General features: G+C 39.6%; 1 protein-coding gene across 1 annotated transcript in view; it reads left to right on the forward strand.

The window, feature by feature from the left end:
* PRKAR1B (protein kinase cAMP-dependent type I regulatory subunit beta) overlaps nt 1-16,659 on the forward strand; it is a 99,487-nt gene that overhangs the window by 66,923 nt on the left and 15,905 nt on the right. Inside the window, exons 8-9 of the mRNA XM_074919407.1 lie at nt 8,260-8,320; nt 11,867-11,988. Coding sequence (XP_074775508.1) covers nt 8,260-8,320; nt 11,867-11,988 — 183 coding nt within the window. The remainder of the gene's footprint in view (nt 1-8,259; nt 8,321-11,866; nt 11,989-16,659) is intronic.

Genomic DNA, 16,659 nt, shown 5'->3' on the forward strand with positions numbered 1-16,659 from the left:
CTTTGACAGACGATTAACTTTAGCGATGTCATAACTTTTTTTTATGAGTTTGTTTCCGATGTCCATGTGCATATCTTCCCTCTCCATAAAATATTCCTTTCTTTTTGATAATTAACAGACATAACTCTTTGTAAAGCATTTTTCTCAATAGGACTTGTCTCTGAAAGCTGCATTGTTTCACTCTGATCTGAAAGAAATCACACTATGCTCTCAGAATAATAAAGGAGTGTGCATTGTGAGATCTTCTATATTTCCAGTGGATGTCATGGATAACAAAAATTAGCGAAAGAATGAGTAGATTTTACATGTTGATTAGTTCTTAAGCATCAGACTGCAAAAGCGATCTTTATTTATGCTGTATGATGACTGTTGGATGTCTGTATAAAGCATTGCTGTTTTTCACTCTGTATTTCATGGGCTGAGTTCTTTATCACATAAACGAACATCACAATGTCATCTAGGAGAGTACATCTGATGGAAATTTACTCTATCCCTAAATACTCAGCGTGATCACTCCAAGACAAAATGAGAGGAATAATGATGAGAAGCGTACCCTCTTCTCTCTTGTGGATAAGCAGGATGAATTGGTTTTGAATGCTTCCCAGTGCGGGAAAGCAGGCAGTAGTACTGAGACCTTTCTGTAAAGTATTTCTAAAACAGAGCAGGAGAATTTCCTAAAGATTTAAGAGGCACACTCAACTTATTTGTCCCATGTCCTACATGGATGCAGTGGGGAGGTGTCTAGGATAACCTGGAGGCTGCAAGGAAGAACCCAAGGTATAAAAGAGAAGGAATGTAGGAGGGAAATAAATGTCAGGACAAGCGACGTATTTCTTGGCTTTTTAAGCACAGACTTTTACAACTGCCTATAACCTTGCTACTAAAGAATTGAAGGGACAGATTCACAGGCCTCGTAGCCTAGAGGCAATTTCAGTTTTAGTGGTGATAAAGATAGTGGTACCTAACATCATCCAACCCTGTGAGCTTTCAGGTTCGGTATGTGTCTGATAGCAGCCTTGAGAAGATGAATATTTGATGCAGAGACAGGATTTTACTAAAAGGGTTTAAAGTCCCAAGTGAAAAAGACTGTGTTTGTAATGCTAATGGCTAAAGCTAGCCATACATACAACTTGAATACTACAGATATATTTCTTTGTGATTCTGGTATAGTGCTAGGTACTTTTCAAAATCATTTACATGTTCTCTGAACCAGGGACTGCCATACTTTACCTAGGAAGCTCAGTTTCTGCAGTTGATGAGACCTTTAACTTCACATGGAGATGTTTTCTCTCCCTCTCTCTCTTCTTGCTTTTTTTACAGTTGGGCCGTTAAAACTTGGTGGTCTGTTGCATTATATTAGATATCCAGACAGTATAAATGTAGTATTCCCAGTACTTAGATAGGAAATATTTCAGGTAGCACGGTGATTTCATTGCTGCAGGTATAGAAGATGTTCAGTTTTAAGTGCTATCTACAATGAATGCAATTTACCCATCCAGACTACATGAATTCTGTCATAATTTCATTTATTTGTAGGTGCAGTGTGGATAATTTCTTTGCTGTAGGTGAAATGAGACACCTGTCTTTGTGTATTCATGTGAGGGCAGGTTACAGTGGCTCTCTGCACATTTCCCCAAGCCTAAGAATTAATTACATCATGTTTCAGTGGCTACATTTCATACTTAAATCTGACTCCACCATTACGTGGCTGGTTTTGCTGTACTCAGTTTCAAGATGTAGTAGTAGCTGCCTTTCAAGTCCCATAAACATGATTTCCTGCTATTTAGCCTCTAACCTTATGTTTCTAGAAAGCTGCTGGGTATTTTGGATGTAGAAATGCCTCTGCCTTTAAGTAAGAGGTAGTTATGTTTAAGGTATCTTCTGAAATATATTATTTAAGATGGTTTTAAAGGTTGAGAGCAAGCAGGTTTTTCTTTCTTATTTTCTGTTTGCAAATACTTTTCTCCAAGGGATCAATGACCCTTTTCTCCCAAAGATATGTTTTTTTCTGTAGTCAGATAAAGCCCCTCCATAACCCGAGGTAGTTGTTTCTTTCGTCTGCATTCCTTCCCGGCCATGACCAGCCCCATGTTTTCTCAGTCTAGTGTTGAAATTTTATTCAAGTTGTAAATATTTATTTGCAAGTCATGCCTTTAGATCCACGCTTGCCAAAAAGATTTTATCCTGTCATGAGACACTTGACCCTCTACCTCATTTTTCCTTGCAGGCTCTGTTTTGGTTCTTTGCATTTATTCATTTCTAGTTTTTATTTCTGCTTAGTGCCATTTTCCCCACTTACGTGTCTCATTGATCCTGACTGGTTTATGGTATGAATGAAATGCATCTCAGGAGGTTCAGGAGTTTGGGTTTTCCTTTTTCTGGATAGACAAAGGCTGATGCAAAAAGTTCCTGCTGGCATTTAGTTACGCTTGTCATCCATTTATTATTTAGTCTGTCCCAAAGGAAGTTTGTTAAAACAGATATATTTCTTTATATTTCACTGTCTCAGCTTAGGTACCCTGATGGCTTGAAGGTCACATTCAAGTTTGTTTTAGCAGCTGTGATGATTGTAAATGTTGTGATAGTTCTTTTTGTCAGGATTTGCAGTGAAATTGCTTGGCTTTCATTGCAGTTCTTGACAAAATATTATACCATGAAATTCACTGTACTAGATGGATTACAAAAAACCCACTTCAACATGTTCCCCCCGTTAGTACACTCACAAATTATCTGTCCATCTGGGTGTTCCATTTATTTCGTAAAATTATCTATGCTGAGTTGCATACTTTTCACTCTGTTACAAATTTTTTTTATTATATGTTCTCTGTGTGTGCACACACAGGCACACACACACATATTTTCGTAAATATTCTGTATTTATTTACTTACATTCTTCTGGGAGAGATGCAAAGGAATTTTTCTGCCATAGGATTCTCATGTAATTCAGTTGCTGAAATGTTGCTGCTCTCTTCTTTGCAATTGGGATTCAAGAGCATCACGGAGTGGGGAACATCCCAGGGTAGTACAACATTTGTATTCTAAATATAGCAAATACCACAAATACCAGAGAAGCAAATGTCTGTATCCCAACATCAGATTGATCCCCCAGACAATTTAGTTCCCAGACTGAGGAAATCTGAAGTATTAATTTCTTGTAATTTCTTCTTTGAGAAGTCTTGATTCAGGATCCTCTAGTTCCCATGGTCCAAGATACCTGGCTCTGAGAGCAGAGATGCATGGGGTACCATACTTTTTGCCTATTTGGCAAACTTTGCATAAAGTGAGTTGTAATATTGGGATGCAAGTCATGACAAATCAAGGCTAGTCAGTTCCTAATGTTATAACTCATTTTATTTATGCTATTTTGGCTTTGTTTTACCATCTTTTCACAGCTTTGAACCTGTGAACAAGTTCTTTAACAAGTGTCTTTTTCTATGCAGAGAAAATGAAGTCAGAAGGACTTGCCATAGAATGTAGGTTGCATGGTGGCCAAAACATAAAGCAGAGCCGAAGTCTACAGTCCGTTCGATATGCAATATAGCACCGGGATCTTGCAGGCTATTTTGTTTTTATGACCAGTATTCACAGTGACTATTTCTTCATGCTCCTGTAAGAATGTACACCCAAAGCATCATTCAATATTAGGTTTATGCAAGGATTAAACAGGGTGGGAGCAGTCCAGAAGGCCATTCCAGCACCTCCTGCCAGGATATTTATTTTTATTTGAAACCTGAACCATACTTAGCGTTTTGGTAGCCATTTGTTTGGCTTCTTACTGAAGGTGGGGATTTCTAGGAAGGACCTGATCAACCTCACCTGAAAAAATGAAGCAAGAAAGAACACGTGAAGAGTGGTGGAAGGACAGAGCAAAGAGGTGAACTGGAGGAGTGGGAAGAAAAAGTGGAAGAAAACAGGGAAAGTGAAGGAGGGGCAGTTGGAAAAGACATGCAACAGTCCTATTCAACAAGACCTGTTATAATCTCTGGGGCATCCATTTTTCTGAGCCTGTGTATTGCTTAAGCGTAGCCTAGGGCTTGCTACATTTTTAAGTGGCCCTAAAACCGGCTTTGAGCTTTTTTCTGGGTGGATTTGGCAAATGCAAGCAATGTCATTTCTCCTTGGGACTGTTTCAGGGAGGAGCACTGCAGCTTAGAATATTAATGAGTCTTTCTAGTTAGTGGGAACCACTGTCTTTAAGAAGCTGAGCTTGTGCATGACAGCTCAGAACCAGGAAGAAAGTGAACAAAGGAAAGGGGGAGAGGAAGAAGCAGTGACTATTGAAATAAGATATTAATAGGTTAGAAAAAGCAGAATTAATAAAGACTTTTTAAAACATGCCATCAAGAACCCTGCCAGTGCAGAATTATTCATGTACATTTACTATTGTTTTTATCTGGCTCAAGCAGTAAGATTTCTACTGCTTCCCTGGGGAAACTTTTCTGCAAGAGAATAATTCCTACATTGGGAAGACTTTTTTGATATTGATCTTAAATTAGATTTTCTTAATTTTCTCCTATTACTTTGAGTTATGTCAAGTTATGCTGTACTAAATTGCCCTCTCTTTCTGCCATATATCTGTAGATGATTATCACTGTCTACTTAAAACCCTTGCAACAATGCGTGCTAGCTATGAGCATGAAGTACCTATGATCCCAGTATTGAGCTAACATATATAGGCTGAATTTGTTTTGTTTCTTCCTTATTGGCTCTCCCCAAGTGTTTTAGCATTTCTTCAGGTTCTGTTTGGTTTGGGAGCACTTTTCTGGAGAAGAGGTACTGAGACAGAGTGTAGCACGCCAGGCACCGTCATATCCAAGTCATGGAGATGGAGTCTCTAAACTTCATTCCTGGATGATGTCTTTGAGTATACTGACCAAAATAGCTTGGCTGTGTTGTTGCAGTCTGATATTGCAAACCAGGTCTCACCTAGTGTCTATAAATCTCTTTCAGCTTTACAACTTTCCAGTCGTCTTCCGTTCATCAAACATATGTGCTTTGGATTTTTTTTCCTTGCATTTCTTAGCTGTATTTTCCGAACAGAAGCTCATTCTATTATTTTCCGCTTCCATTTCTAATGTCTCCAGGTCCTTTCTTGTTATTTTCCTGTTCTGGCAAGCTTTCATAGTATCTTCTAGTCTGCAGATATCGTTACTGTCTGATTTGTTGCTGTTTCTAGAAGATCCATGAAAATGTATAAGAACAGACTTAGAACATGTGCTAGGGAGCACACTGGTTGACGCTTCTGTGGAAATTACTTGAAGGTAGAGAAGAGTTTATGATGGTGTTCATACCCGTGGCCTCAACAATTTGAATAAAGCAACTAGACCAAATAAAACAAGTATAAAAAGAACATCAGGAGTCAGAGGTGACATACCTCTGGGAGGGGATGAGAGGGGAATATTAGGCTAATCATGGAAGATGGGAAGTAGGCATGTTCTCTCTCTATTTCATGGAGAGAAGAAGATGATTAATACCTGTGGAAATAAGCACATGCTTTGGTTGTTTGTAAGATACCTACCGCTGAGTTGTTTTCAGCTTATATTAGTGTTCTGAAAATCTCTTCTCACTCTGCTTGTGAAAGCTTGAGCAGGAAAACACACTCAAGTGAAAACAATATGTATGATGGTGAGCTAAGCTTTTCCTTTCTGGAAAAGAAATTGGAATTTGGTTGTGCTGATTGGGATCCAGCCTCACGTGCTCTGAAAATTAAGAGAAAGCTTCTGTGCCTGCCTGGGCACCCTTAGGTGAAGCTCCGCTGTTGGGTGGCTCATGCCACCCTGGAGTTTATTGTTTGTCTCCTCCAGGAGAGATGGAGGGTTGGATGGAGCCACCCTTCAGGTTGAGTCATAAGTCATCAGTTGGGTCATCTTGGGTTTCAGTGCACGTGATACGGAATAGGAGTCCTAAACCTCAACTACTAGCTCTTTCCTAGACCCTTGTTCTCCCTTACCTTTGTGGTATCATTCTGAGACATGGGATGTTTAAGACAGTGTAGCTATGCATTGAGTGGAGTCCCACTGAGGTTCTAGATACCATCACAATACAAAAAATTTAACAACACATTTAATTCTTTCCACTTCAGTTTTGCTTTTGTACTTGTCTTCACAGTGGCTTCTGTACTGCTGTGCTGGCTTAGTTTAGCCAAGACATAACACACCCGTGCTCCTGTAGGAAGTGATGGGCTCTTGTTCTCCGGGCCGGGCGGGATGCTTGCAATTCTTACCTTCCTGAGTCTTGTCTGCATCTCTAAATACTCGAAGCTGTGGTCAGGTGTCACTTATGGCTACTGATTACTGCTTCTTAAAATTCATCTGTGTCCGCAAGTCATTTAAAAAGCATTTTCCACATCTGTCCCTGGGTGCCCCAGCCCATCAAACTAAACCACCAATCTGGTTTTCCACAGCTGTCAATTTTGCTTGTCTCGTTTCCACTCGATTGCAGGGAGGAAAGCAACAACTGTGCAGTGTCCAGTTTTCCATTCTTTGTCTTGCAGGGAGCTGTCAGGGTATGGCGTGGTTTGGAGAGCCTCCTCTGTTTGAAGTTCTTTTTTTTTTTTTTTTCTTTCTGGCACTTCAAATGCTTTCGGGGGGCCCCCGAGGTTGAGAACCAGGTTTGTCAGACAGAGAGGTCAGACAAGGGTTACTGATGCTATCGCTGAGAGGCGAACTGTCATCACCAGACTCGGAAATTATGAACGGGGTGTGGAGGGGGAGACCTTGGTAGCTGGTGCTGCTGCTGATCCAGAGATACCTGGGAAGAGTGGCAGCTCCTGACAGTGCTGCAACTGTTTTGGAGCAGGGGTGTCCCCAGGAGAGGGGAGCAAATGGGAGCTGTCACCAGAGGAGACCACTCAGCAGCTTCTGCTGGTGCTGCAGTCAGAAGCTGGAGCCAAAGCCTGTTGATGTTGGTGGAAGGATTCACGATGCTTTGGTGGTTGCTGGATCAAGCCTGACCTGCACAGTGCGTGTAGGAAGACGGATGATTAATTCTTAGTTATATTATTGTGCTTGAGTACACCAGCCTTTCCTATTTGCATATTTAAAGTGCTTCTGAATGCTTTCACAGTGGAGGTCAGAATGTTTCTCCTCCTTTTCCTTTCTCTATCCCCACTTTCTGCCTCTGCTTCCAGCACTTACCAGTGCTTACTTGGAGAAGGAGAAATGGAGAAGAAATGGCTTTTTCTATGGCAAACACTGACATTTGCTTCTGTCTTCTCTCCCAGCCTATGAGCAAATGCCATCTTTATTTCCCTTTCTTCAGAAGAGGAACGTATCATCTTTGTGCTGTACTCCTGCCATGTAGATTTGACTAGCAGGCACCAGGCAGTTTTCAACATCCACAGGGAATCTACCCAGGCAGAAACTATGTGGGCTGTCGTATAACAGTGTGGAATGAACTGCACGGTACCAAGGAAGACTCTGGAGTTCCTCTTTGGTACCTGGGAAGTCTTTTCAAGTCATTTGTGTCACTGCAGAAGGAGTTAAGGATGAATTAATTGCTTTTGTATTGGTAAAACTGCATTGTATTTATTCATACCTGAATCTCCTTCAAAAATGTGTGCTGGAATGACTACTTAGGGTTTCTGTTTATGGTGATCAGACACTATGTAAGCAGAAGATTTCTCAGTAATTTATCACACAATAAAAGCTTAGTAGAGTGGGAATGACTGTGCTGGTGGCTGCACATACATTGATGGATTATCTGCTCCAAAACATGTAAATCTTGTTAAAATAATAATAATATGAATAGGTTGCTTAGCAGTAACAGTACATACAACACTATATAGAATATAAACCAGGCTTACAGATAAACACTCTTGTCATTAAAGAGGTTTTAACTTAAAAGGATGGGACCCATGAGGGGGACATTTTAAGCTTCATCCTACTTTGTAAATTCCCTTCTAGCAGGGCCTCACTGGTAACAAGATATATATTGAATTAGCTAAACAGTTAATTGATGAAGCTCTGGCTTTAAAATGAGTGCCTGTAAATAATGAATACAATTCATCCATGGTGTCCAGTAACACCAGCAAAGTCAGTGAAATTACACCAGGATTGAATTTGATTCCTTCTGTCTTTGCTTATCAGCAATACAACTTGTCCAGACATTTTATGAGGAAACATTTGCCTTAGGCTGTTTATACTGGCTATGCTTAAGATTTGGAAGGGGAGGGGAAAAAAAAAGAGCAGCTGTAGGAAGAAATCACAAAAATACTTTGTGTAATGTTCTACCTCCTTTTTCTCTCTCCTTTAATAACAGGGCAGCACACTGAGAAAGCGGAAGATGTATGAAGAATTCCTGAGCAAGGTCTCCATTTTGGGTCAGTTGCCCTTTGGACTTGCCTGTTAGTTCCTCTGTTATACGTGTTGGCAGGATGAATTTTGTTCTTTGATGGCATGATGAAAGCAATGGTGGTCAAACAGAAGGTCTCATGGTTTGATCATTTCCGAAGGAATGAAAGTGTAAAGGGCCCTTTTTAGGACTTGATTTTCTCATTTTTTAATATGCACTGAACATTTATGTGAAAGACAAATCTTTTCTTAAATATGGGAGCAGGCACGCAGAGGTAACCTTTCAGTAGCTGCTGTTGTGGTAAAGATCACATGGATAGAGGAGAAAGCAGTGCAGAGATATGAATTTTTCATAAAGTCTAGTTACATCCTTCCAGGTGACAGGTGAGAAGCTTTTTCCTGCAAGAATACTGTATTTATGTGCACTAAACAGACTAACCTTACAAATCAAAACGGACTGATTTCTTTTCTTTGTATTTTACAGCCCCTGTCTCACATTCTTAAAACATCTGTTTAGCTTCTTGTCCTTGGATTTTGTTTCCCTTTGATTAATGTGATAGCCACGAAATTTGGACATGTTCTTGATGGCCTTCAGTAGGAAAAACAACAAACCCATAATGCCTGACCAATCAATCACCATTAGGAGAACAAAAGCTTCTAATAAGGAGGACAGTGTTACACAGTACAATGAAATGCTGATTCTGTAGGAGAAACATCATGTTTCTGCTGGGGCTGTTTTGAAAAAAACAGTTCAGGATTAATTTGCTATATAATTAAAGTATTTATATTTCTACTTAAACAATTTCCATTTCTTGGTATGGTATTCATCCACCGTTGGAGCTTAGGTACCTGAAATATGAGAGTATCCTAGTGAAAATATAACTTCTGAGAGGTGCTCTCCATGAAATCTTCAATTACATTTGTATGCTTAGAGTAAGGCCAAGGATGTTGCTCACTTATTAATGAAGTTTTCATCATTTAAATGTCTTCTTTTATGCTTAATTTAAATCTCCTAAATTAAGAGCACAAATTATACCAAATTACAATGACTATTTAAAGAAAAAAGGATCTCTGCACCTGCACTAATGAGGAGCAATTACAACAATGAGACATCTCAAAACAATTCCAGAGTAGAAAGGTTATTCAAAGATGTGCTTCCTTAAACATGCGGTTTGCAATGTAATTATATCCTAGTTTGTAGTATGGCTTTTGAATCCCCGTAAAAAAAGAGGAATGACTTCAGGATTTGAACCTTTTTTAAGTCTGGAAAAGCTGGACAAAATAACGCATCATTTTAGGAACATGGATAATTTAGGTGAAGTGTGTAAGGATCTATTTCACATGTCTAAAAAGTAGATGACACCTGGGAAGCAGAAAGGTATTTCAGAAATCTCAACACAGCACTGAGAAGTCAACTTCTCTTCATGCCATAATGTGGTCAGAACTCAGTGATTTCTTGGTGGGAAAAACTCTACCTGCTTCTTGTATATATTTTACAAAGCCTGTCTAGTGTCTGTAACTAGCCATATAATTGTAAGAGTCATATTTTTTTCAAAAAGTAAAGATTTTTTAGATTATCGGTAGCTGCTTATAATGTATCAAACAAGATATGAGAAAAGTAATTGTTTTAAATCTTTCTTCTGGAGTTTAATTAAATATAAAGCCGTGAATTGATATGTACAATTTAGAAATAGCAAAAAATTGCTTATGGTCTACTTTACTTGAAGCTTGACTTTAATTCTGCAACTAAAACTTCAGGAGTTTTATTGTGTACAATATTGTATATAATCTTCTGTTTGCAAGAATCATTAACCAATGTATTTGTAGTGGTACAGTTCTCTTAGACAAAAGAGAGACATTTCGTGACTAGAGCTAGAATTAGCTTTGAATTTTTCATAAAGCCAACTGAAGAAGAAGTTTCAAGAGACTCTTTCTTTTCATTGTTAATTACCGAGTTCTCTTTTTTTAAAAAATGAAAAAGCCTACTCTAGTCGGTATGAAAGAGTTTTATGCTTATTTTTAGTCAAACAGAGCACTTTTTGAATGTTGCATTGACAATATGGAATTGGTCTTTGATATTAGTGCTTCTGCGGCAAAGGTCACAAATACACCCGGAAAGTGCGTTAGTGATTATAGGTGGGGAAAATATTAGAAATAGTCATCTCCCAAACAGCAACAGAAAGTGGCATAAAAACAAGAAGATGTTCGTGTGTCAGGCAACTCAAAACTTACCTTTGCTGGGTTGATCACTTTGATCAGGTTTTGTTACCAGACTCAGTGTGCACTTTTGAGCTCAACCAAAAGGCTTTTTAAGTTTTAAAGAAGAACTCTTTCAGCCTCACACAATACTTCTAAGCAATATTTTGAACAAAATGGGGAAAACAGAGTCTGAGAGAACAGCCCAGAGCTAATCCTGGTATCAGAAGCCATGTCGTGACTTATATTAGTCCAATAATTCATAGTAAGTAAGAATCAGCAATGCTCCAGTACATGAATTTTAGCCCAGCTTTATGAGGCAGTGGAAGTTATATCATTGTATTATCTGTTTCTTTTAATAACTTCTAAACCTGTCACTTCTTTCAGTCAAATCTGATAAAAGTACAGAAGTTCAATTCATTGTTTTGAATTCTCATGCAACTAGATAGAGGGGAGAGACACCGGTTGGCACCCCTCCTCTCCCCAAGGGCAGTGCAGGTGAAATCCATCCCTTAGCAAAGGCAGGAGGAGGAAGGCAGTGGGACAGTGAGAAGCCCTGGAGGAGCCTCTGTGCAGGCTGTCCTTTGCCATGTGGTTATCACCAGGGCCTTGTGGTGGCTGCAGGTGGGTGATAAGGACACCAAGCCCCAGGGAGCAGGCTCTATTAGCTCCATCACTCATAAAAGAGACCAGTCATTTTTTCTTGTTGAAGTTTACTTTGAAGTTTTATAACTTTTCTGTCTAAGTGGGCGAATGGAAAGAAAAACACTTTGTAAACCATCCTGCTGGCAAATGAAAGAGAGGTGCCACTTCAGACATCCATACTGAGCCTCTGGTCTTGCTGCCACCCAGGCTACCAGGGTCTTGCTGTTGGCTTCAGTGGTGCATGGTCTCACCCGTGGGGGAAGAGTCATCTTTGAGATCGACACTTTTGAATCGCTTATCTGTCAGGCCATCAGTAACCAGCTGAGAGCAACTCTGACAAAAAGACAGCAGGACTTGTTCTGACATCTGGTGTGCGATGTGGCAAGAGAATCTCGGCGCTCCCATATCGCTGGTATCTCCAAACAGCTCCTAGGCTGCTCCAATCCACTGCAGCATCAGGGCAGCGCAGATCAGATCGCAGGCGTAGGGAGCTGGAGCCAACTTTTCCTTGTCCAACTTTTAAGATTATTATCTGGGTGATTACTAAAGTCTAAGACACAATGAATAAATACATTCATGTTTCCCAACTGGAGGTTCGTGCAAAGTGCCTGGATGAAAGAAATGTTTCTTTTATAACAGAACCAGGCATTGCAGAACTGTCAGTTTAGATACAAATCTTCAGGCAAAGTTAAGAGTCTTTTTATAATAAAGCTTTATGATCTTCAATATTTTAGAGTCCCTGGATAAATGGGAGCGGCTGACAGTGGCTGATGCACTGGAACCTGTCCAGTTTGAAGATGGAGAAAAAATTGTTGTGCAGGGAGAGCCCGGTGATGACTTCTTCATTATTACAGAGGTAAGGCTGGCATCCTGATAAACTCTGTCACTTCCTGGTAAAGATCAAGACTTTTGGGTTCAGTATAATCTCTTACTTCAGCATATATCTGAACTAACTCCACTCAAACCAGGAGAATGACTCAAAATTCTAATTAATTCATACCCTACTTCCATGGAAATGTCTTAAGTGGGACAATCCCCCATTTCCAGTAAATTGAAGACACAGAGGAATTTTGAGGTGTGTCTGTGTTTTTACTGTTTGAAGGTTTGTTTTGTACATGAGATTTTTCTTGTTCCAAATTGCCTGTACTTCAACCAGGCTGGTTGATCGTTGTTCCTAACGGGACTTACAAGGGAAATCACAAACGAACATCTGTAAACTGGAGCAGGAGACCTGATCTGAAAATGGATAATTTGTTCTTTCTTTTGCCTTAAACTAAGCCCAAATGGCTGAGACACTTTTCTGTTTACTCTCACACAGGCAGACCGATCTGTCAGGCAGCTGAAAATGCATACATCTTTCTGGGAGATTATCTGACACTTCAGTTCCACCATCTCACTTCTGCAAACAGATGCCAATGGGGTTCTTCCTCCCTTTCTGACATAAATATTTGGATCATTGGTATCTCGTACAAATACCTAGGTGCTGTGATACAAGAAGTTATAAAAAAAGGTATTAGAGAGACTCAGACTAAGAATAACAAGGCAGCATTAGGATATGATTGTATATGTATTGATGTAGGAGCTTTTCAGTACCAGCTGTAAGTGTTCATACACAAATATATAAACTGGGGATGACCGATATATGGCTGTGTGGTGACAGTTCAAGTGCACATTCCAGGCTGGATGTTACATGACCAGCAACAAGGCAGTGGTGGCACAGGAGCTAGGAGGTCATCTGAATCCCTCACTGTGGGAGAAGGTGGGTCAGGTGGATGTAAGGAACCTGGTATCATTGTGTTGCCTTGGAGTCCAGTTGTATGTACACAGAATACCTCTCTGGCTCCACCAGACTGCAGTGTTGTGATGTGATTTAGGAGGAAAGAGACCCTGCCCAGCTCAGGGGATAAAGGGCTTGTACAGCGCTCATTCCAGATGGTTTAGAGGCCAACAGGTTTTTCTTTGCTTGCTCCTTATCTGTGGTTTTTTGGGCAGGTGCATCTATCCAAGGCAGCCAGAATTTGGTTCATAATCAATATCTGACACTTAAAATTCCATCCTTCTTGAGTGTGGGAAATAACGTATTTGATTTATGAACATAGTTTTTCTTCTGATGCTTACAAAATTGTCAGTGCAAATAACTTCACCTGTATATTATACAGTTGGACACTTAAGGATCTTTAAATATATGATGAGCAGTGCCCCTTCAAAAAATAGTGTCAGAATGAGAGACTAAATATTAGATAGGGTGGTTCTTTTGTTAACAAGATATTTATTTTATAAGTAAAATTTAGGATATATAATATTTTTTTAGAAATACGGAATTTTTATTTCTACTAGTGTTAGTAACTGTTATTCCTTGCAGCAGTGTGAGACTAGGAAAACCTAATTTTCTTAGCTGTCGAATCCCATGTGGAAAATTGGCAGCTTGCTTAAGAATTACCAAGGGCCTTTATTTTCCCCCTCTTGATGGAACAGCTGTTAAGACTTGAATGGGTAGAAAAGTATCAACACTGAATACTGCACAATCATAAAGTATCTGCTCACCTCACCTTTCCACTATAAATCTAATACAGTTTCTCACTTTGGAAATCACCTATATTTTTCTACATTAAAGAATGAAAATCCAATATCAACTGTTTCTTGTGCTGCTGCAGCAGTATTTCAGTCTGCTAACACATAGTTTAAGCTTTGTATTTTAAACCTGATTTCACAGGAGTTTACATCTTTGATGTTAAACTTTTCTGCAGGAGAGTTGGTGCGAGCCGCCAGGAACACATTATTCTACAAACTGGTTGAAAGTAGTTTTGGCTGGTTTGTTGTCACAATATGTTGAAAAGTCATTAGCTTCTTTCATATGTTTTTTTGATGTTTATGGCCTTATAATCCAAAACAGTAGAAATGCAGCCAATCTGTTTGGCTGCTGTAGATGCAGAAACCATTTCATAGATCACCAGAATGCAGTCTCCTTTAGAGCATAGTATGTCCGGTAGTGCAAAGCTAACTTGTACCTTGCCACACAGATTTTTGGGAATGGTACTCATTTATTATAAACCACAATCATGCCTTAGACAATTCAGTTACCAATTTACAAAGCTTTGGTGCACCAGCATCAGAGATACTGGTTCCAAGCAGGATCTTGTGACTTCTATCATAAAAACTTCTCTGAGAAATCCAGGACTCACACATGGAGTTTGAATTGTTAGCACGGTCTTGTATGAACTTCGTAAATGAGTCATTCATTTCTGGTTAGCCTGCAATGCTGCCTTTCTCTGTGATATCTTTGGGATATTGTCTTTTAAGTATTTTGGTCCTGCAGAAGGACATAGCCTATAAGTGAATTGGCACTTTCAGGATTTGCAGATGGAAGAGCAACCATTAAACCCTTTTGAAAGGGAGACTTCCAGCCTCGGTGATGATCAGAACAGCAATTCCTGCTTTAAACCAGGAATGTCATCCTGGTTAGTATGGACAAGAATATTTAGTCTCCCCCTTCTCCCAAGCTAGCACATTCACCTTTTCTCCATTTTTCTTAGTATATCCTTTTTTTTCATGTCTTTCTGTCCACCATCTTATCTCCAGTGTTGCAGAGATCATAGGAGGGTGCAGGTTATTTGACGTGCAGGCTGTATGCATGAAAATGCTACAGTGCCCTGTGGAGAGCAAGGCTGCATTGGGAGCTCAGCCCAGTTATCAGAATAACAGAAAATGTGCACAGGGAAGAGTCACAGGAAACCAGGGCTTTTTAAGTTCACTGCTCACAAACCTGTATATGGTTCATTTTTTGTTAAAAAGTCTAATGAGAAAAGTATTACCCTGAGATTCCAGGGCAGCTACAGTTTTTCTGCCACCCTACATCTTCACAGGCACCAGTAAGATGTTTACTTTTAGTAGGTTGGGTGCTTTTCCATTTAAATCGCAAGCAGCCTTCAGTAAGATCTAGTTTTAATATTTAAAGGCTGTGATTTTTTCCAGAGATAGAATTATTTTAATGTTTATACCATATTCCTTAATTTGGAGATAGGATCAGAAGTGAATGTCTGCTTACAAAAGCAAAGTAACTGCTTCTGTGAGATTGATTTACTGCACTTGAAACTAGTAATTAAAAAAAGAAAAGAAGTAGCCCTGCAGTTTCTGTATTTTCAGATATATTCAGGCGTTATTTTCCCACTACAGTTTTCACACAACAAACTTGGGCTTTCCCAGACCAGACAGATGTGGAATGTATCTGCTGGATTCCAAGGTCATGGAATTATCCCATATGAGATTCCTGGCACAGAGGTGAAAAACTTTAAGCACCATGAAACAATTGTTGCCATAAAGAATTATATTTTGGCAAGCATAAATCATAACAGATGTACAGTTTCTAACAAATAAATTTGCAGTTGTATTGTACACTGCCACACTGTGTACCCAGCAGTAGGGACGATTTATTCATCTGACTTCAGATAACGCAAATATTTTTAGCTAGCATTTTAAAGTGGTAGCTTGCAAAGGCATGTGAGCTTTGTGGAGTTAAATATCCCAGCAAATGTTAAGTCCCTTTAAATGAAATGCCAATTGAACAGGAGCTGATTTTGTTCCCGACTCATGCTTTGCCACTGACTTTAGTAGTTCAAACTAGTGTAGTAGTGCTCTGAAACTGGAAAGAAATGAGGTTTTTGCTGTTGTCTAGGTTACTGAGAAAAGTAATGACAATAGTATTAAAAATAGCGGTTATGATCATGTACCACTCTCTTAAGTTCAGCCTTGAACTTGGCTGGGTGGCACAGTACCTCGAAGTCCCTAATGCAGCTGCCAAAAATGTGGGGACCTGCAGCCGTGAAGTGCAGCTCTGGGTTTTCCAGCTCCCATCCCTCCCCATGTCAGATCATTTGGATCTACTTGTCATGACCAAGCACTATATACGGCACACGGATATTATCACAGGACTCCACTGACTGTGCTCAGGGAGTCTTGTAATCTCAGCTGCTTACTGGGAGCTTGCTGAACTGCTGCCATATGGCCCTAATACTCCGTAAAGTTTGACATGACTTAAGAAAAATGCACAGACAGACACAAACATACACAGGTGTGGAACAGCAAAAGGTTTATAATAGTGCCACACTGTGCCCAAAAAGCACAGCTTCTAAGTGTCCTTTACATGTGCTCTCCACAGCCTGTCATCTCCTCAGAGGACAGTTTGGTTTAAGTGGTGTAGAAAGCAAAGAAATAAAACTGCATGAGAAGTAGAACATTTCCAATTAATAGTTGGTCAAGCTGCCCAGCAATAGCATGCAGCAGCCTAAAAATAAAAGACCTAAAAATAGAAGATAATACACAGGAGAAAAGTCAAGGAGAAATGGACCCATTGTATCAAGTAGTTTTACATAGATTTTTGTTTTTAACTTTAAAAACTAGTATATTTAATTGCAGATTAGTGCTATGTTAGAGGGGGTAGTTGCACCCTCCTCATGCCGCTCCTTTGTGAAAAGCACTTCAAAAAAGATGGGAATTTGTGTTCTTTGTTATTATCCTGCTGGTTAGAGAG

The sequence above is a fragment of the Athene noctua genome, chromosome 15 (genome assembly GCF_965140245.1).
Source record: "Athene noctua chromosome 15, bAthNoc1.hap1.1, whole genome shotgun sequence".
Lineage (NCBI taxonomy): Eukaryota > Metazoa > Chordata > Aves > Strigiformes > Strigidae > Athene > Athene noctua.